At 40.3% G+C, this 22,899-nt stretch overlaps 1 protein-coding gene across 2 annotated transcripts in view; it reads right to left on the reverse strand.

The window, feature by feature from the left end:
* Positions 1 to 22,899, reverse strand: part of Chchd3 (coiled-coil-helix-coiled-coil-helix domain containing 3) — a 259,060-nt gene that overhangs the window by 156,728 nt on the left and 79,433 nt on the right. For both annotated transcript variants that reach the window (XM_021190919.2, XM_021190918.2), the window contains exon 4: positions 11,044 to 11,161. In XM_021190919.2, the coding sequence (XP_021046578.1) occupies positions 11,044 to 11,161 (118 nt within the window). The remainder of the gene's footprint in view (positions 1 to 11,043; positions 11,162 to 22,899) is intronic.

The following is a 22,899-nucleotide window of genomic DNA, read 5'->3' on the forward strand; positions in this document are numbered from 1 at the left end:
ACACATTCATTACACATTACATACAGCCGTGCACACCTTATCTAGCAATGTATATTCTTAGCTTTTAATTTCTGACCTAAGACTCTTCTTGGGATGAGAAGGCCAATTGGAAAATAATTAATGGTTCTGTAATGACATCTTCCTTTGTGTCTTTCACCTTTCAAGTAACTCATTTCCAAAACAGTCAGTGGGAACACTTTTCAAGCTATTCAAAATTGCAATTTATAAGACAAAGCTCTGGTGCTTCTTCTAAAATTTCTCATAAAATTATATTTTTAGAAAAACAGAAAATTAATAGAATCTATTTTATGAGTAATGTGTGCTAACACATACAATTACATTTAAAATTAATCTACAGTAACAGTACTTTATTCTCCTAAATCAACCTACTGACAGCTGGGGGGAGGGGGGCACACACACAAAAAGACTCATCTCTTTCTTCTACAAAGATTTTACATCATAGATAACAACAATAGCAACAGTGTGTCTCTTTATTCACTCTCTCTGAAGTTGGAGAGATGGGAGCTGGAAAAACCAGGCCCCCTGCATATGTATCATCCTCTCCTGAAGCATAGCATACCGCACAAAGAAATTTATAGTCAAGAAAATTCTTAAATGACTATAAGAATAAACAGAGCACTTAAAGACTTCCTGTAAAGATTCACATAAGGTTAACTATTTTTAATACTAAAATTTGCAACTGGAAGTTGTAAATTTAAAGTTTTTACATTATTTCTATTCTATACAGCTCAATGCCTCAATGTTACACAGATTATCCTAAATCCCAGTTAGTAGAGTGGTTATGAACATAGTCCTCCAAGATGAGACAAGACTCGGGCTGGCCCAGAGTTAAAGCCGTGTGCGCTCTAGCCAAGTAGCCACAGTGCTATCTCAGTACTTCCTCTGCATGTACATCAAAACACTGATTTTCTTTACATGCTTTATTCATGCCTGCAGTAATTCCTGCTTTGACCACTTACCTGTTCCTCAATCATTCTTTTCCTTTCTAATATAAAAAATCAATTCCACTTGAAGTTAAAATAATAATTACCTGAAATTAATCAATTATTGAAATTGAGCCCAAAATAGAAGCCTGAAGTCTCAGGAAAGCTGAGTGGTAACCCAGAGTCTGCTTTTGTGCAACTTTTTTGGCTCACTGTTTCTTTGAATACTTACTTGATCAACAGGTGTAATGCATAATCTCTATTTTTTAGAAAAACTTACTTGATCAACAACAGGTGAAATGCATAATCTCCTACAGAATATGCCAAGTGAGACAATGGATTTCAAAGTTTCTATTAAGTGATAAGTAACAAAAACAAACTCAGATTGTTTTGGCTATGATTTTGGCCATGTTTACGTACGTTACAGTACTAACTAGATTTACAGGTAGGATCTCAGAAGATCAGCTAGCTACGCCCCAGTGAATCAAGTATGTGTCCAAAGGAAAGGTATTTAAAACTTAAATTCAATGGGACTTAAACTAGGTGCACACAGTGGGATGAAGAAATTCTAAACAGAAGATGTTTAATTTCTAAGCACAAAGTTTTGAATTCTTTTAACCTTCTCTAACAAACTAGCCCATGACATAGACTGTGACCTTTGTCACCAGGACAATACTAAATACTAATTGCAAGTTAATATTGAAGTTGGTATGTGGAACAAACAAAGGATCTTTGTGCAGCGTATGGGACTTGGTGAAACCACCTGTCATAAAAGAGTGGGGAAACTAGCTAGAGAGCTCTAAATGTTTAATCAACAAATTTCTGTGACAATGAAGACATCTCATAAGTCTAGCATAAGTAATGTTATCCGTGCTGGCCATTCCATTATTGTTTTGGAAAATAGCATGGTTCTGTCTCCGTAAATCATACTCTGCCTAGGGCTATGTAGCTTACCTCAAATTATTTCAGAATCATCTAAAATGACTCATTTTTCTATTAAAATGATAAATGGGCTAAATGGGGTATGTAATAAATACTGCAGGTCTGTAAACAGATTCCTGCTCTCCAGAGAATGAAGGCCTTACTTCATTTGGTAATTCTGCCCCTCAGTATTTTCAGGAGAAGTCATTAGTTAGCAAAGGAAAGAGAAGAGTGTCGATGGAGGAAAACAGAGCTTATCTTTAGGATTACAAGGAAATACTGCAACACTGTTCTTCTCTCCATAACCACAAAATAACCATTCCTACACACATCAGCAGGGCATAGTTCAGATCATTAAGAACAAAGGAAGCCTGGCTCAGCTCCACTAGGGTGCAGAAAGGACAGACCGGAATACCTGCAAGTATCCCTTACACAAGTGGTTCTCCCTGCACATGGACTATCACAGCCAACAACATGGATCCTCCCACAGGAGGGGAAAGCAATGTTCAGATACCTGTGGGACTTGCCATGAAAGAACACTGGAAAGGCTGCTGCTGCACAGAGGTGCTCAACCCACTGTGCAAAACCCTTACTTGGGATCTGTAGGGATTTGACAGACTTGATTATGCTTATGTTAAACTTCTGATTTGTTACTGGCTAAGGCAAACACTGGGAGCAATATTTCTTGGCCTCTTGAAGAAGAAATAAGATTATGGTGTCAGTTCAATAAAATTCTAAGGCACTAATGGCAGTTCATTTCCAACCAGGCCATGAAGCAAATATATTAACAATAAATGCCAAGTCATTATCAAGAGATGGAAGTATAAGCAGCCCTCTGCCCCACAGTTACCTATGGATTTTTACTCAGTGCTCTCCATATCTCACCTGGACACCCACAACAACCCAAATGATAGGATGTCAATAAGCTATTTGTGGCAGGGCTAACATTTAAGATACCACTCGCCCTGAGATGCCCTCAGCTAATGTTTTCAAGCTACCTGATGAATTTTCAAAAGGGCATTTAAAATGAAAATATGACAATATTCTAAGAAGTGGCCCTAGCACCTTTAGCCCCATTACATGTACCCTTGCTGCCTTCTCTAATCACTTTGTCAACAAGATCATGGCAGTCTGAGTGAACAAGTCACCTCTATACAGAGTTTAGTGGAAAGTTCCCCATCTCTGACAGGGATGCAATCTCCTCTGCCATTTTGTCATGCTCCACCTTTAGACCCTCAATATCAATCAACACAATATAATATTTCCACAAGGATATTTGGTAATAAGAACATAGGTTTCTGAATGTTGTTTTTGTTTTTCTGTTTGTTTGTTTGTTGATTGTTTTTCGCCTACCTGGAGAGGCAGGAAATCCAACAAAGTATTTAAGAGAGACATTAATGTGAATAAGGTTTAAGCGTGCAATGTATCTGTAACTGTGGCCTTACCCAGTTTGGGCTCTTCATTCACATAAAGGGTATGCTGGCAAGCTGAAATACACCTCACCTCACACAGTACTAGCAAAGAGGACAGGAGCTGCCTGCCACTCCAGAGCACATTTGATCCACAATCTCTTCATAGGGTTGTGTGCATTCAGGCTGACAATTACAATGCCACACGTGCTAACAAAGAACAGACTACAGAATGTAAATGCTTTGTCTTGGAGACTACGCTGGCCTGCTGAATCCAAATGCACAGGAGGCAAAAGGACACAGCATGCCTCTGTGCTCACCTTCTTCAAGGAGGTTGCCCTTTGAAGTTCACAGTCAGCTATTAACTGAGCAAGGCCTAGGAAGATGGGGACTTGTAGGTGGCTTCCAGATCCTATTCTTACCAATAACCCTGGGAGAAATATCTGTAACTTCAGCCTCAAAACCATCAAACACAAAATCGGAACAGTATATTTAAACAGGCCTCAATAGCTCAAGATCATTAACTTTATTTCTACCAAACTAGCACACTGTGCATCTCTAAATAACTAGGGTGAGAGGATGACCATAGGGAGAACCAGATGATCAAACACCTAGATTATACCAAAAAAAAAGAAAAAAAGAAAAAAAAAAAAAAAGAAAAATTAGGGAGGAATTTCTTAATTACCTTTAAGTGCTCAGTAGGAGAACCCAGGATAAGCAGTGTTACACTGAACTTCATCTACCTGGCTAATCAAGTGATTGCTATTATGATTTAGAACGTTACAGGGAGAACTTTGTTGGTTTCTGGACCACAGCTTGAGCTGCATCTGCGCCTGGGGCAGACCCTGACTCACATCTAGACAGCAGTGGTATTCCTATCCACTTCCTTTAATTTAGTCACTCTTCTCCATACCCCAAATTCAAAACCTTTTTCTCTTTTACCATTAAATTTCAACTGTCACAGTTTGAAGCACAAAGAAAATGCAGAGTTAGAAAAGCACACAGCACAAAATTAATCAATTCTTCTTGATTGCTTCACTGGTGCATTTCAGACAAAAAGGAAACTGGGGGTGAAAAGTGACATTTTGTTGGAAGTCATGTAAATTTGCAGAAATGAATTTTGTGCATTTACCCACTCCACTTTGTGTGTTATTTTTCTAAACAGTGTGAGGTTTTTAAACATCCAGAAATTATGAGGTTAAAAGAAAAAAAAAAAAGATAAGCATGACCTTTGGCCTCCCCTACAATGAAGACACTGAAGAAGGATAACCAGACCTAATTTGCCTTTCACATCTGCAATTAGCAGAACCTTATACACAGGACAAGTTGAATAAATGGGCAATGGAGATAAATGTAGAAAAAGACCAAGTACTCTAAAATAAACCAGACAGGACAATAGCTAATGCCGGTACCCTCCCTAATTCTTGAGTAAAGTTACATTGAACAGTATACACTTGACCCTGGACAGTTCTTAAGGTTACTATTATGTTATTCTTTCCTTTTTAAAAATTTCTAATGATACAGAGTTACTGACACCAAAGACTTGATAGTCTTTTATTGAACTGTGCTTTCTTATTGAGAGGGAGGGAGGGAGGGGGAGAGGGAGGGAGGGAGGGAGGGAGAGGGGGGGGAGGAGAGAGGAGAGAGCACAGCCCACATGTAGAGGTCAGAAGATGACTCGGGAGCCACTTTTCTTCTTCCACCATCAGGCATCCTTATTCACTGTGACTGACTCCCAGCCCTAAAGTCAGTCTTGACTCTTCTTTCACCTTCAAACCTAAAGTCCCACTAAAACTATTTCTCAAATATTACTTACAGATCCTTACTCTGCTTCCCCCTGAGCAATGCTCTAATTCAGGTCTCACCTGCTCTCTGCTGAGCCTTCTTTCAGACTCTATGTATCCCTCATGTCCTCCTCCTCTTCTGCCCTCACACATCACTGAACTATGAAGACAAGATTCTAGTCACTTTATTGCCCTGCTTCAAACCTTCCTATGTATTCAGTCCAAGGTTCCTAAGAGGCATGTGTGCCCTCCACAACCTAAGCTCTGACTATTGCTGCCAAGTCCCACCACACCTCTTGCTCTGTGCTTCCTCTCAGCAACACCTCTGTGTCCCCCATGCCCATATGTGTATGCTTATGTCTACAACATAAGACACTACGCAGTCCCTACTCCTCAACCTTCAGGGCAATTCCTGAGCAGACTCTCATTCCCTAGAAAATCCACTTCTTTCCCCCTTATTTCTGGGATTTTAGCACATTCACTTATTCAGTCAACAATATCCACTTCTCACTGTCTATTGGACTCAGGTATAAACCAGCACCTAAGCAGCTATTAAATGGATGCAGACACAGCAAAGATCCCTATCACCTCAAAAGTAGGAATTCTCACAGTACTGTAAGCAGTATGAATTGGGAAGATATATAAACTTTAAAAGATTGATTTTAAAGACTGATATGTCTCCCCAAAATATATTTTCTTTCTCATATACAGAAGCTACTAGATGTATACACACTCATGCACACGCACGCGCGCGCGCAAACACACACACACACACACACACACACACACAGAGTGAATGCAGACAGGGTACAGTCTGATGTGAAGAAGCCAAGCAGCAAGCAGGAGAAAGAAGACAGGGGTGATGGGGAGAGAGGAAACGAACGAGGCTCAGTGAGGACGATGTGAGAAGATGCCAGCCAGACCAGGGTCTCAGGCCACGAGTGCAAACACTACAGAAGCACAGAGAACCTCAAGGAGAAGCAGTCATGGAAGCAGGACTCTGCCTCTTCCTTGATGACTTCCTGAGGACAGGACTTTCTCTTTCTTCCACATCCTTAGCACTACTTAGTTCCACACAGTAAACAGGAAATAAAAACATCTGTTCTAAAATGAAGAAAGCTGCATCACATTTAGGGGCAGATGATCCAAGATACTTAAATAAATGCTCTTACACAAGTAAATGAAGGCTTGCTTTAAAGTTCAGATCTTTTTTTAAAAAAGAAAATACTGAACATCTCAGTAGTGAATAAGAAATGACTAACATTAAACCAGCATAATTTAATAAGCCAGAAAAAAGACTGAATCACTATTTTTAACCTGGCATTTTTGGAAAGAAAGAAATCAAATATAATTGTAAAGTAAAAAAATCAGCCTAGTATTCTTTAATTTCAAAAAGAATTCTATGTATGATACAGCAAATATGAGATTAGGAATACAGGATCTTGTAGACAGCAGAATGTCCAGCTCACTGACCTTGTGTGTGGCCTGGTGCTACCCTGTCACTAATCTTCCTTCTTCACTGCTCCCAGGAAGGATTTGCCACCAGTGTGAACATTTCAGACAGGCACAGTCACCAATGAGTGGCCTCTCCCAACCCCCTGGGTAAAATCTGATTAAAATTCTGGAACCAGTCATTCAGGACAGAGAGGAAATGGTATAGCCTTTCTAGATCAGGCTTAAGTTTCCCCAGCTAAAATAAGTCTTCCAAATAGGAAACTTCTGACTGGAACCTATTTCAAGATTTCAGCAACAAAACCACCATCACTCTGCTCTTCAGAGAGCTTCAACAATGCCAGCTGCTGAAACAACTGAGCGGGAAGCCTGGCACTTATATCCAAGAAGTCATAAATCCAATGCTAAACACCAATAAGTGGGAAAAGGTAGAGACAAGACCTCACAATATAGGGTGAGCATATCTGAAAATTAATGTGAGATCCAAAATGCTCCAAAGACTAAAAATAGGCTTGGGCATGGCTCAGCAGCACCATGGGTTCAATTCTCAGCAACAAAATATATACACATGCAGGTAGACAGACGTAAAAATATAAGTCTAGATCCTAAGATTTCTTGATATATGTTGATATAACATCACTAGTGATAAATTCAACCTATGTGACAGATGGTAATCAAAACATATACACTAAAAGCATGGGAAAATTAATTCTAATCCTCATGAATACAGTGTATACAAAACATGAATACCATATTTAGCATCAAATCTTCTCATCAGAAAGATTTTTCATTTTAAACATGTGTGTGTATGTGTGTGTGTTCCCTTTAAAATCCAATAGTGAAAATACCTGTGTCCTCAAATATTTGAGAAAAGATACATACATTCTCATATCAGTTTGACTGAACAAAAACTTTCTAATTAATTCAAATACATAAAACACAGAGTTTACTTTCCTATGAGCTGTAAATCAATACTGGCTATTCGTTCAAGACCTCACAGACGAAAGACGCAGATCCAGGGACCTAGCACTCACAGCAGAATAATCAGCTCTTAGACAGATTCAACACCATAGGTTCTGAAGATGCACTCCTCAAGGGAAGGGATCATGGGACTACATACAATAGAAGGCACAGACTCCACACCAGAACTCTGTTTCTAAAGATAGCAGGATGTAAAATCTGGAACCTTAAGGCCTATATAGAACACAGGGATGGGCGAGGCAAGGAGAATGTCACACCTCTACCAATACAGGGTGACAGCTTTCCAACAGTAGTTTAGGGCATTCTTTTATTCCGGATAGTCAATGTTACTATGCAGCCTAGGTTCGCATGGAACTTTCTCATGTGGCCCCAGCTGGCTCTGAACTCAGTCTTCCTGCCTTCAGCTAGCACTCTTAGCTAATACTTAGCCTCCTCTAATTTTCTATATTTTCTTTTATATCTTATTCTAATAACTAGGGGGAATTCATTGAAATATACTCAGCCATTAAGTAGTGAACATACAAAAACATACATATCATTAAAATTTTTACCATAGAGTCTAAATAGTTTTTAAATGTGTAAATTTTTATAAGACTATAAAAAATCATTTGTTGGGAGAAAACATTCACACATAAATATATTAGACAAACTCAATCTATTAATATTATAGACAAACTCATTAGAAAGGAAAAATAATTTTTTAAAACAAAACAGAACTTTGTGGTCAGGAGCTAGTCTGGTTGGTAAGGTGCTTGCCATGCAACCATAATTATATGGACAAAAACTATTCTTTAAAAAATAGATTTTAGTTCAGGAGATAACCTTGTCTATTAAGTGCTTGCTATACAAGCATGGAAAAGCTGAGTTCAATCCCTAGAACCCACAAGAAAAACATTATTGTTCACACCAATAATCCCAGCTCTGGAGAGGTGCTGACAGGTAGATCTCTAGGGCTGCTGGCCAGTTAGCCTAGCTTAACTACACAGTTCCAGCCCAGTGAGAGACCCTGCTTCAAAAAAAGGTAAACAACACCTGAGCAAATCAGAAAGAACAACACTCAAGGCTGAGCTCTGACTTCACACACAACCTAACCCCAAAACACATAAAGATATGTTGTGAATATCTTATGTTGTGAATAAGTGTATGCATATAAACATAGGCAAATATATAAGCATACATATACTCATATGCAGATAAACACAAATAAAATATTAATAGCTGTTATCTGTAGATAATGATTTTTGTGTTAATTTTTAACGCATTACTGGATTTATTTTGTGATCTTTACCCAGTGAATATGTTATGTCTTCTACAGATAATGTGGTAAACACATCAAGAATTACCCAGTAGTGGTTATGCCTCTCTGACCACAACACTCAAGAATCTGTGAACAGGAGAAGATGCCCTGAGTCACCACAGTATCAATCCTACGCACTCCCTAAGTGCTCTGAGGACTCGATTTAGCCAACACTGTGATGGTGAGATAGAGCAGCTATGAGTGCTGTAATTGGCCATCTATGCCAACAACTTCACGATCAGTAAGAAAGCTACAAACAGAACATACGCTTCAGTATCTTACACACAAGCAGTTAAGTAAACGTGAAGACAGGCAATATGCAAGTGGAAAAGGCTGAACATACTATCCCATGCCAACCATGTCGCACATGTGAGCTGCCACTGGCTTACAGGATCAAGGTTTCACAGTTTCTATGAAATTGCTCATGCCACATCATGTGTACGTAAGGAATCATTAATTCTTAAACTAAGTAAACAAGGCAGTATGCCCACATTCAGGTAAAGACGTTAGTCACTGAGAGAAGAGTGTTCCAGGTATAAGGTGCAAAGGATCAAGAAGGGGGACAGAAAAAATGCTCACCAGAAATGCCCCCCAGTACCTTCCTAAAACATAAGCACCATTAATCTTGTCCTCTCCTGTCTTTAGCCTCCAGGTTGTGAGACTTTATTGTGATTGCAATGACCCCTCAGACAACTGGCCTGACACCTTTACTTCCTCAAGACATGCTGCAGGTCAGAAGGCAGGCAGAATCAAAAGTGAGCTGCCCATTCCTTTGTTTCTCCTTTAAACTGACTGGCTTCCTTTCTGACCCTCCTTCTCTGAGTGCCACTCAATAGAATGCTCAATGTGCTGACCACAGTCAGCCCACTGGCATTTCCCTCCTGGTCTGTCACCTCCACTCTGGCAACACCTTCCTCCTCATGCAGCCTAGGACCTCAGACTGGTCACTAAGAAAGAGCTTTATAAACTGACTTCGCCTTTCATTCCTCTTTTGGCACCTGGTTATAGGTTGCCTTTTCAAATAAGGAAATAAAGGTTTAAAAGGGAACAAAAAGAAAAAAGAAAAGAAAAGAAAGAAAAAAGCTGTTAGCAATTTATTATCTAGTTCCCAAAGAACTAGGAGAAGATTCTAAGCCTCTCAGCACACACGCTGCTAATTCCACTGCATACATGGGCCAACCTATCACACTGTACCATCAGCATGTGTAAGTATTAAAAGAACAAACTTTCAATCGTCCTAATACTAATGTGTGGGGAAACTGCGAAGCTGAGACAGACAGAGAGCCACTAGAGGAGAGAGGACAAGTGGACCTTTCCCCATCTAGGCTTAGCAGTGCTCTGTTACTTACTGGGTAGGAAGTTTTGAAGTTCAAAGCCCTCGATTTAAGGCCTTGTGGTCCATCTTACTGGTGTCCTAGTGTGTTCTAGCAAGGACTAAAGGCCCTGAACAGTTTCATCTGCATTTCTAGAAAGAAAAGTAGAGACTGAGCAGTCCAGGATAGAGTCTTGAACCAGAAGAGATGCAGTTTTAGCTGCCAATGGAAACTGTTTAATAAGTGGTAAGGATACAGAGGATACTAATCATCATGAGAAACTACATTTCAGAAAAAGTGTTCTGTAATCTACCAATATATTTGCATACATACATCATTTATTCAAATTCAAAGTTACATATAAGAAACTCTAAGAAAAAATTACAAGGAAACACACTCCAATGTAAACCATGATCATGTCAAGAAAAGATGTGTGGGTGGGTGAGTTTTAAATTTTTGTTAATTATCTTTTATTTTAAAGTATTTATATAGTCTTTAAAATTAAAAAACGATTTTACTGAGAAAAACGTCTCATTGTCCTTTACAAGGCTTCTCCAGGCTGACTCTCCTTCTGTCAGGTCTGCAGAGCAGCCGATGAGAGCTCAGCTCACCTCTCTGCAGCTTTCCCAGGGAGCACCTGGATGGCCAGCAGGACGAGAAAGAAGGCCAGACCAGGCCCAGGGTGGCAGAGACAATAAAACAAACAGGCAACAGTTCCCCAGTGAAGCACTTCAAGCCTTGTAAAGTAACCTACCTTAAACATCCTGGATGGCCAACCTCAGTCAGCTACTTATAATATATAAAACTCAAGAAAATCTGGCAAAGGGACCATCACTGTTCTCAACACTAAAAGCTGGAGCAGACAGCTTGGCTTCCCAGCCTCAGGGATGCCCTGGACGACAAGGCATCTTCAGTAACCAGGGTAACCAGGACAAGGCTCACCAGATGCTTCGCCTTCATGCGCTCCTCTTCACTGGATATTCTTTCCCGAAGGACAGCTCTGGTCAGCTGCTCATTGGCTGCAGCCCTCTCTCTTTCTAGGTCCCTTGCTTGCTTAAGGCTGAAAAGACAAAAATAGGTAACAATACTTTCTTTTAAATTACTTTAATGACAAATTATTTTTAGGTTATTTAATAACCTGGATAGAAAAAAAAACTTTGCTGGTTGGTATCATTTTATGTTAAATAAAAAAGCCTGAATAAAAAAGCAGAAACATACAGTCATAAATTCAAAATCTGAAATCATATTGGCTTATAATCTATCAAAACTTTATACTACAGTAATCCCCTGCAACCTTCACCCACACATTTAAAACATCGGAATTCTAAGAGAAGAAGGTATTGATTCAGCTGACAAAGTGTCCAAATTTAACAAAGTTCTCAGGTAAAACTGAAAACTTCTCACCTAAAAATCCCATCTCTGGGACATCTCAGTAAGTAAAGAGCTTTCCTTACAAGCATGAGGCCCTGAGTCTGTCTCCAGTACCCACAAAAAAAGACATAGTGTAGTATGTATTTGTAATACTGTACTTCAGAAACAGACAGGATGATCCTTGGCCTGCTGGCTGGCTGGTTGGCCTAACCCACTCACAAGTCCTAGGTTCCAGGCACAGTCTCAAAAACCAAGGTAGAAAGCCCTCCTGAAATCTACTGCTAAGCTAGATCCTGGGTCTCTCCATACACATGCACACATGCACAACGTTCATCAAGCCACCTTTGTGAGAAACATAATGAAGGCTTAGCATCACCTTCCTCTCAAAAGTGAGTCATTTATTCACTGACATGAGTCAGGCATAGAGGACACAATAGAGGACAAGGTATTCCAGGTTCCTTAATCCTACACGAAAGCAGAAATTAGCCAGAAACACAAAGCTCCACCCAGTGTATCACTCCATCTTCCAACATATGCAAAATAAGCCTTTAATAGCAGGCTCCAGGCTGCTGAATGACTGCTCCCACCTACCTTACCTCCAATGGATGCCTTACATTCCAGACATGTTCTAGAGAAACAAGAAGACAGCAATGGCAGTGCCAGGATCTGCACACTACTAATTCTATTAATGAAGCCGACAATTGCATTAAGGTGATCCATTGCCTCGTCATACAATTAGGTCCATATTAAGTTACAGTCTACTAAAACACCCTCATTGTATATGATAATGATAAATGACTTTGGCACTGGATTTTGCCATATGCCTTGCACAGAAAGGCACTCAGAAGCACTGAATGAAAGATCATTTCAGTCTAATCTCATGGACAAAGATTTTCTGATTGCCTTTTCTCTTTTGAAAGAATAACACTTCTATATCCCCAAAGATGTAAGCTATGCTTTAAAAGTAGGAAAAATTGTTATGTTGGTATCATTCTGAGTGAAATTTTCTGAGTGTGAATGATGAGTGCTAAATTTTACTAGGTGCTAGCCTATCAAAGGGACCCTTGAAAAGAAGTAGAGAACATAAAATTCTTGTTGCTATTTTAAACCATCACACCATCCTGATACCCTGGCATTCTTAGAAATAAGTTATAATAGATAAAATTATCTTATAAAATATATTCCAGAATTATGCTTTTTCCCTTGATGGTAAACATATATAAGTTGTTTCTTGAAAAAAAAAAAACAGAAATAAATATAAGTTTATTTGAAAGTCTCTAAAATATTTAATAAACCCAACAGCATGGCATCAGCTGCTGACTCTCTTGCACAGAGGATAATAACTTCAGACCTTACTGCCTCCCCAGATCAGGCAACTAAGGAGTTTCTGGAATGCCAATTCCCAGGCAGCCCCTCACATAGGCATCAGAAACCATGAGGACAGTGTCTAGCAAACCGCCTTCCAGTGCTGTCCCTGCCCCAGGTGATTCTGATGCATCCTGCAGCTGGAAAGTCACAGCTCGATACACAAATACATCCTGGAGACATATCAAAGGGAAGTAACACCAAAATGGAGTGGTCCACGTGAGGACACTGGTAACTGCTAAGGTCCTCATGCCAGATCACAAAACTATGCATTTGAACCACTTTAACGGGAACATTGCCACATGTTTTTAAAAGTTGCCTGTTTAGCATGTTAGGTGGTGACAACTAAAAGAAAAAACAGCATTACTTATCACTTAGGGATCACCTGCTACATGCCAAGAAGTGGGCTAGGCATTTCACATGTGCACACATACATCCATGTGCTTTATATTCAAAATTAACATTATTCATGAACATAGACTATGAATCTATACAACTACATTTTATCATTCTGTTTGGTGTAGCCAATTTTAATAAAGAATATTTCTTCTAGATGTATTTATTCATATACAGCACAAGTTTAATTACTAATGAAGATATTAACTGTTTAACCCAGAGGAACAAAAACTACTGGAAATGAAAGCAAAGAAACAAACATATTAGCATATAAAAGTCTTCAATATTTCAGAAAATAAGGTCTATCACCTTGTTGTGTATGAAGACAAACAAGCACTGTGTGAAGTCTTGGAGCCAAGTCAAGGCACAGCACCTACTGTCCGGTGCAACAGCAATTCAGTGCCATAAGCTCTGCTACGTGGACTGGTGTTAGTGACTACCTTGAATATAAACAAAGCATTTAGCACAGTATGACAAATGTCAGAAACTCAAAGTAGTAATAGTAATGTGGGGTCCTGAACACATGGAAGCAGAGTGTTCCGATATGAAGAAAACCTACGTGTACACGGTGGATTTGGCCTCTGATCTTGTCACAACCCTACTTTGTTTGCCTGTTTGTTTGTCCTTCCTTCCTTCCTTCCTTCCTTCCTTCCTTCCTTCCTTCCTTCCTTCCTAGAGGAAATTTAGCTTGATTCTTTAGATTCTCTTCAAGAACCTCGAGAATCAAAAGCTTACCCTGCTGACTATGGTGTCCCTCTCTTTCTTTTTTCTTTGTGTTTGCTGTTGGTGTTTTTATTCTCTCATACAATGCATCCTGACCATAGTCCCCCTCCCTACACTTCTCCTAGTTAGCCCCTCTCTCCCCAAACCCTCAGTTCCACTTCTGTTTCCCTAGACTTCCTAGGGATATCAACAAAGCACAGCACAAGTTACATTAAGACCACGCACAAACCCTCATAACAGGGCCGGACAAGGAAGCCCAGTGATGGAAAAGGTTCCCAAGAGAAGGCAAAAGAGTCAGGGATACCCTGGCTCCCATTGTTAGGAGCCCACATAAAGATCAAGCTAACTAGCCATAGCCTATTTGCAGATAATTTAGCATAAGCCCATGCAGGCTCTGTGATTGCCATTTCAGTCTCTGTGAGCCCCTATGAGCCCTGCTTAGTTGATTCTGTGGGCTGTGTTTTCCTGGAGTCCTCAATCCCTCTGGCTTCTACAATTCTTCCTCCCCTTCTTCCTTGGGGTTCCCCAAGCTCCAAGAGGAAAGACCTGATGGAGATCTCCAATTTGCGCTCTCCACCTATTGTCCTGCCGTGGGTCTCTGCATCTGCTCCCATCGGCTGTCAGAGAAAGACTCTCTGATGAAGACTGGGCTAGGGAGGCACTGATCTGAGTATAGCGGAATATCACTAGGAATCACTTTATTGATTTCTTTTTCGTAACACAGGTCTCTGAGCCTCCTTTTCCCGGTCATAAAGGCAGTGTTGGGCATTGGCTTCCCTTTTGTGGAATGTATCTCAACTTAGACCAGTCATTCACTCACTGGCTACTCCCACAAGTTCTGTACCTTCATGGCCCCAGCACATCTTGCAGGCAGGATAGATTGTAGATCAAAGGGTTTGTGGCTGGGGAATCCTGGTTTTTCACAGGCTTCATTCTAACTTTCCTATAAGCTCAAAACCTGGAAGGGCTTGGTCTATCTATTTCTGTGGCTGTCATATCTTACTTACAGCTGCCTGATCCAGAGTAGATGCTCAAACATTTGTTAAATGTATGTGAAATGAATGAATGAATGAATGAATGAATGAATGGCTAGCAAATCCCACCACAGATAAAAATGAATCAAACGCTACAGAAAACAAAAGACTTGGAGATAAAAGAACCAGCTAAGAAAACAAGCTGCACCCTAAAAGGTCTCACCAACACACTGCACTCAGTGCATGCCTGGCACATCCAGGCTACACTTAATGGCCTACAGGAGAAGGGGGTCAACATCTGGGAACATCAATTTATAACTCTTTGACTCTTAGAGATTCAAGACAGACTGGTACAAACTAACTTCAAGAAAAATCACTTTTCTATCCTAATAAATGTCTTACATTTGCTTCTCCTTACAATGAGAACTGCACAGGGAATGCGCCCCGAGTGCTTAGGAAAGCCTCCTTTGTACACTTAGGGCAGCTCGCAGTGGGACCCAGAGCTCGGCCTCATGGTCTACGAACGTTAGGGTAGTGTCATCTAACAAAGATCCATTTTCTTGGCTTTAAAGTCAAAGGGAATCCCGTACAGGTAAATGCTTGCAAACACCATTTATCTTAAAGGGGAAAAATGAAAGAAAGATATTTTCTCTAAATGTTATGAAATTACAATTTTCATTTAGTGGATAATTTCTTCTAGGATTCTGAGTTCTAGTATGTAACATAAGGTAAAAAGTAAATGTTATATTCACTAATCCATCTGATAATCACTGTGTGAGAGAGAGTGCTCTGAGAATGAAGGAGGAACCACAGTCTCTGCCTTTATGAAGCTTAATTATAAATGATAATTTTTTGTTTGAAGTATTCTTTAAATAAGGTTGCTATAGTGCCACATGGGTGAGGGGAGGAAGGTGACTGAGGCACAGGAACATCAAGGGGCTGAGAAATAGAATTTTCTTCAGTTGCACTTTGGTGACAGCCTTCAGAATGTCACACACGTTTAAAATCACCTCTACAAAGACTGTTTCATTTCATTTTTTTGTATGCTTGTTTTTATTTTTTCAAGACAGGATTTCTCTATGTAGCCCTGGCTGTCCTAGAACTCACTCTGTAGACCAGGCTGGCCTTGAACTCAGAAATCCACCTGCCTCTGCCTCCCAAGTGCTGGGATTAAAGGAGTGTGCCACTACTGCCGGGCTGTCTCAAATTATTTTAAAAGGTAGAATTTCAGATAAATGGTATACCTTTAGAAGTGATGGCACCATATTGGGAAAGTTTCTCAAACCTCCCACCAAAACCTTTCATTGACACCCTTTCCTTCCTCAGATAAATGCCCTCTTTCACCCACTCATTTAAATCATGTCACAAAGTACAACACTTTACAAAGAAAAGCTACTAACATGTTTAGAAGCGCCTGCTTCTCTGTGAGCCCACTTCTCTGTGGAGCATCTTCTCTGTCCCCTTGTCTTCTATCGCCTCTCCACCACCCTGCAATACACACACACACACACACACACACACACACACACACACACACTTCAGTGATCACTAGAAAGGCAGTTGTCCCACAATCTCTTCTCTGCCCACCCACACCCCACCCCACCAGGGAGACAACCCAACTGGACCTCTGGGAACACCAGGCCACATGGAACTATAGGGTCAGAAAGAAGCACTGTTGTGCCACAAACTCTCAGAAGCGTCAAGTCCACATTGGCAAGGCAAGGCGAGGCAAGGCAAGGCAGCACGTTACTCGCCCATTGGTGGGATAAAAATGAAGCTTTCTTTATAACTTGGGTCTCTGATGATTTAAGAATTATCTCAAAACAAAACTAAACAGAACAAGCATCTGAGCAAATACAGCCCCCTTTTATTTATTGGCATTTCTCACTTATTACTTCAGATCTCCTGGTCTAATATTATTCTACATTAAGCCCCCGATTTAAGTTTCATTTAAATTTCCTTCTTTTAAATACATATCTCTCCTCATTTGAATTCTCTAGAGTTTTCAGCAAAGAAGTGGGAGTTTAGTGTAAACTTTTCCTATTTGCATTAAGTAATTGGATAGCTTGCCTGAGCTTAATGAAACAAATACCAGTTGGTGCTGCCCTACACCTATAGTCCCAGCAACTTAGCTCTTTTCTTTGCATATTCTCAATCAGGTGAGAGACTTAAGATAGACCAGCAAAATGAGTTTCTAAACACCAGTCAAGTCTCTTATAAAGAATATTATTGAACGTCCGTTTTAAGTAAAACCAAAAAAATTACTCATTACATTCACCTCACATACCTGGTATAAGATCCAGTTCTCTATAACATGGTACTAGGGTAAAAGCACCCAGCTTTATTGCCTTCTGAAGAAGTTAAAGGTTTTAAGGAAGTGGAAAGGGAATTTTAAAAATAACTTTGGCTAGGCATTTTTTATATATCAAATTCCATCATGCTCCATGAGAGAAGCATTACTCCCTCCACTTTAAACAAAAGAAAAATTCAAGGAATACACCAGAGGAAAAGAAACACAATGGCCCGATTTACAAAGCCATGTTTCTTAAACCCCCTGGAAAGCTCTCTCCCTCCTGGAGCCTGGTTATGCACCTGTAACCCCAGCCATTGAAGTGTAGGGGCTCAAGAGTATAGAGCACAAGGCCTTGCCTGGTTCACACAATAAAAGTTCAAAGTCAGGCTTTGAATTTATAGAGACAAGGTTGGAACAGACCCCAGCTGAATCAAGGGTGCTTGCCTACCAAGCTGAGGTCCTAGGATAGGGGGAGAGGAGGTGCACACCAGCTCCCAACTGAAATCATTTGTATTGCAGCATCTCCCCCGTGGTTCAGAGTTACTTTAAGACACACTCTTATGTGTTTTTCCAACATCAAATATATGCCACTGGTTGTCCAATGTGGTCTGACCCTTGATACCACTGAATCTTGCTCATTTGGTCATTCCCTAATAGTCAAACTTGTTGTATAGGTAGACACTAAGTAATTCTATACACTCCAGCTTAGCAAATTACTTTATAATTTAATATATAAAGCCATTCTACTTCTGGAGAAAGTAGATAAGAGCCTCAGATAATGGGTGAGAATAAGTGGAAAAATGCAATTGTTAGAGATAAAATGACTGAATGACTTATCTAAAATTGAACTCCAACCATTACACACAGACAAGATCTACAAAACACTGTAATGTGGCTGACTCCAAAAGACTGAAGCACAGAGAGAAACACATGACGGCAACCCACAGGTCACTTTTAATAGTAAGGATAAATTTCATTTTAATGTATCATATTTTCTTAGAACATGCTGAACTAGCACTGAAAATTCTGTTTACCATCCACTTTTAGACAGAAAAGCTGAGCTAGGTAGTTCAATGAACTAATTATTAGACTATTAAAAATAATGACAGAACAGGCATATAGTTTTCCATTTATAAGACTTTACAAATAAAAAATTATACAACAAGCTTAGCATTCAACTCAAACCACTTCAAATCCTGGAAGGAAATGTGTATGGATTAATATCCCAAAACACATACATGTAGATGAATGCACATTAATATAGCTCTGCTAAGTTCATACATACTATCTGTATGTGTGACAGACAGAAGTGGCATTTTACCGTGCTTAGCATGTGTCGGGTACAGATCACACTTGTAGGTGTAAGCCTTCCAATTTTTATGACAACACTGAGCAGACTGTCATGTTTCCAATGAAAGAAGAAACTGTATCAAACCAAAAGTTACAGTGAGTGTGAGAGAGACAGAGATAGAGAGACAGAGAAAAACAGAGTCAGAGAGACAGTCTTAAAAACCAACTGATAGACCTAGCAGCACTGAGACCTGGTTCTAGAGGAACCAAGAAGACATCTATCTGGTCCTCTGTCTCGATGTATTACTTCAAACAGTACTGAGACTTGAACAATCCAAGTTTCTTTCTGTTAGGGTTGAATCTTACACGTCTCCAAAGGCCCTTAGAGTAAAAGCTTAAGTCTCCACAGGCTGATCCCAGTTGACAGAAACTCTAAGAAGCAGAACCTAGTGACAGTCCTGGAGATCACTGTGGAACATGTCCTCAAATGGGGACTAGGACATGCTGCTTCTTCTCTCTCTCTACCTTCCTGGTTCATGATTAGTGAATAGCTCTTTTTGGTCACAATACCATCATGCTATGCTGTCTCTCCAAAGCAACATGGCTAACCAGTCATGGGCTGGCACCTCCACCAAAGCTCTGAGTCTTACCAGCTGTGGCCTCAGGCTCTTAGAGTACAATGGAGGGCTGACTAGTGCACCTTACTTTTCACAAGAATATTCTCTCTTTTTTTTTTTTTAAGTGATTTTAACTTACACAAAGCTGGACATTTGCCAGCTTAGCTCCAAAATGATACAAAAACGAAAACCCAGGAAACTCTGCCCCCAAGAAGACGCTGACACCTGTGACTGATATAAGCACTTCCCATGCCTCCCCTCCAGGTGACTGCCTCCCGTAAACAGGATGTATTATGTTACCTGAACTCCCTACTTCAGTTTTCTTTTTTTTTTTTTTTTCACTTTTCCGCATACTTTATTTGTTACAAACATACAATTTTTTAAATATAGACTGTAAAACTCCATTTGCAAAAGTCTGCTATTGGAAGGAGTGCACACCAGCAGGAAGGATTCTTAAACTTTTTATTTCTATGAGTTTTTCTGTCAGTTTTGCTAGTTAGTGGTAAATACGGGACCCGCCATTTTACAGACCTGTCTGAAGCNTCTGGCTGTATTCACATTGCTCTCTGAAGCAGCCCTGCTTGTCTCACAATTTATCAGAATCTGAGCTTCAACCTACAGGCAGTGAGATCACCAGCCCGTCCGGACTCTGCTTTGAACGGTTTTCAGGAAGTGTGGTTTCTGGATGGGTACTGCACTTCATGGATTTGTTTGAATTGCCCATGCAGCTGTGTTTGTTAAAGTGCATACTTCTTTTAAAAAATAAGAGGAATAATCTTTACTCTTTAACCANNGTACTTAAAAAAATGAACTTTTTGGTCTCTCAGCAGATATTTCCCAAATTGATCCTATCGCTACAAATTTTAGTGTTCTATTTACAAACGTTTATAGGGTTCCGGGTGGAGGGGACCTTATAAAATCAAAGGTGCAGCTTCACTTGAAGCAGAAACCAGCTCTACAGATCCATACACAGGCATACACACTGGTTTACGATGCATAATAAGCACGTTGGTATTTACACAGAGACTAAAGACGTTCCCAAACCCTCTTTAATTCCAACCTAAGCTAATTGTACATCTAGACCAGGAAGCTGTCTCCTGCTATCAAGATTTGGTTTTACCTCAAATTACTTCTGAAGATTCCCAACTAGAAGGACGTTAAGTCCCAGCTTTGGAGTGAAGAACCTAGCCTAATAGAGCCACTGGCAGACAGGATGGGCAGTGAGATTCCTACAATACAAAGTATGTCATCTGCACTTTATTCACAAGACTGGTAAGACATCTGCATAAAGTTTCACAAGAGTAAATGCCTAATACAACTGTTCTAACTTCAGGAAAGAAAAGTCCAAATACACTGACAATCTTAATTTCAAATATCAAGGTCACAGAAAATTAACTAAAATATACTTGCCTGCCAAAAAAATATGCAAAACCACAGACTCTGTAAAAAAATATGTCACGCTGACCTACAGCCAAGTTTCTAGACTTTTGGCCCAACCTCCTGACTTTCCAGACTCCTGAGGACTTTGGTTCAATGGATAGTGACATGGGCTTGGAGAAAAGGGGTTTTACAAAACCTCCATATTTCCACACACACCGTGCTCAGAGTTTACTCCTGCTCATTTTCCTGGACTTATATTTCTCTGAGACAGAAATTTTAAAAGGGAATAAACAAACTTCTTATTCTATTTCCAAATACTAAGATTTTAAGAGCCACCTGCTCTGCAGCTCCTGGGAGCTTCTTAAATTCAAATATCTACTCTGATGAGAAGCACAACATTTGCATTTATGTTTACAAAGTATTCTGCTCTTAGGGCACAAGGTATTGTCACCAAACACAGGACCCAGCCACTGCACCCATCTTCGCTCACCATTAACAGCCAAGCTCCTATACGAGACGAAGGTCCATCACAACCCAAAGCCCTTTTGTCTTCTACTAGAGCAGTGGTTCTAAATGTCGTGACCCCCTTGGGGTTCACATATCAGAAGATATCCTACATGTCAGATATTTACATTATAATTCATAACAGAAATTATAATTATGAAGTAGCAACAAAATAATTTTATGGTTGGGGTCATTACACATGAGGAATTGTATGAAAGGGTCCCATGGGAACTGCTGTACTAGAATGACCCAGAGCCACTTCTTTTTCTAGCTTGAAGTGAATATTTATTTACAGGCATCTTCAGCCATGATCATGATTTTAGCTTAAAGTGTACACTGATTGTCATAATAGTCAAAATACAGATGCATAATTGCAGAGAAGATAAAAGCATTAAACTGCCCAGAATCAAGACTTTTAAAGTCTAGTGTTGTAGAAGATGTGAGAAGAAACATACAACCTGCTCCTATAAATCAGTTCTATTAAGCAGCTTGCTGCATGGATGCCCCTCCCTTGCATCTTGCCTGCTGCAGCTTCCTCACTGGGTATGTGCTGATGCTGGAGAAAGAGAACTGGGGCAAATTCAATCATCTCTGGGAATATCACTTACCTATCACAGTCCTCACTAGACAAACATCAAGCCCTCCAGTATGGCTGCAACACAGATGGGCAGTGTAAACAATGGACAAATGACAATGAAATGGCAGCATCCTGAACAGCGCTGGTGGCTTCTGATAAAGAGCACACTAAGCTCTTGGAGACACTAACAACACTATGTGTATGAAACACACACTCTGCCTTTTCCATTGTTTGTACTTCTCTTTCTTTCTTCACAAAACATACATTTTGCAAGGGCAAGTACGATGTAAAGCTGCCCCAGGAAGTCTTGGTACCACAGTTTCTATTTGAAAGACCTCCAGCCTGACCTAAAACACAGCCTCTCACCCTCCAGCGCAGCAGCCTCTCTGACACAGAGCTGGCACGTGGGATGGGTGGACTGCAAACTCATTCAGTCGGAGCCCACACTTCTCTGTGGGAGATGTTGAAGACCAAAGCATCGCACACTCCTCCAGCCGGCTCAGAGCAGGCATCTGTAGGGAAAGATCAGCCGCACAGCCCCTTTCCATCCTTTTTCAATCAACTGCTCTTTGGATTCCTAACCTTGTGATTCGCAGACTGAGTTAACATGATGGACACAAAAAGGCTAATGATTGTTGTTTATAAACTGCTCCTGAGGTCACTGGGCTGCTTCTTTTGTTTTGCTCTAAAAACCTTTGATTTTACCTTTCTCCTATTTCCTTGTTTGGTAGCTTTGCTAACCCATTAATTTTTAACCTTTATTAAGATTGAAACAAATTACTGTGTCTTAACTGCATTCAGTATAAATAACACATAGCTTGTAAGTGTTTGTGAGCACATGTGCTTGTGTCTGTCTGTGCATGCCACACACAGGGGTCAACATGATGTAGCAGCCTTAACCGCTCAGGTACAATCTCTAACACGATAACTGAAACCACCTGTTTTCTCCTACACTGTGTCGCTTGCTGTCTCCTTTTCTGTCCCCTGGTTCCTAGTTTCATCAGGCTGCCATCCTCCGGACAGCAACAAGTCCCTCTGCTGTTCTGCCCCGGTCCTCAGTGGCCTCTACTCTCAGCACCAGTAGTGCTTTCACTACAGTTTACAAATGCAGGTACTAGACTGGCAAAACAGGTGACGGCAAACTGGATATTTTCCTTTCCTACCTATCCTTCTGTTAAGAGTTGGGTGCTCGAAATGGATGATCACAGACAGCTACTGGATGGAACACAGGGTCCCCAATGCAGGAACTAGAGAAAGTACCCAAGTACCTGAAGGGGGCTGCAACCCTGTAGGTGGAACAACAACAGG

This window comes from Mus pahari, chromosome 2, assembly GCF_900095145.1.
Source record: "Mus pahari chromosome 2, PAHARI_EIJ_v1.1, whole genome shotgun sequence".
Classification (NCBI taxonomy): domain Eukaryota; kingdom Metazoa; phylum Chordata; class Mammalia; order Rodentia; family Muridae; genus Mus; species Mus pahari.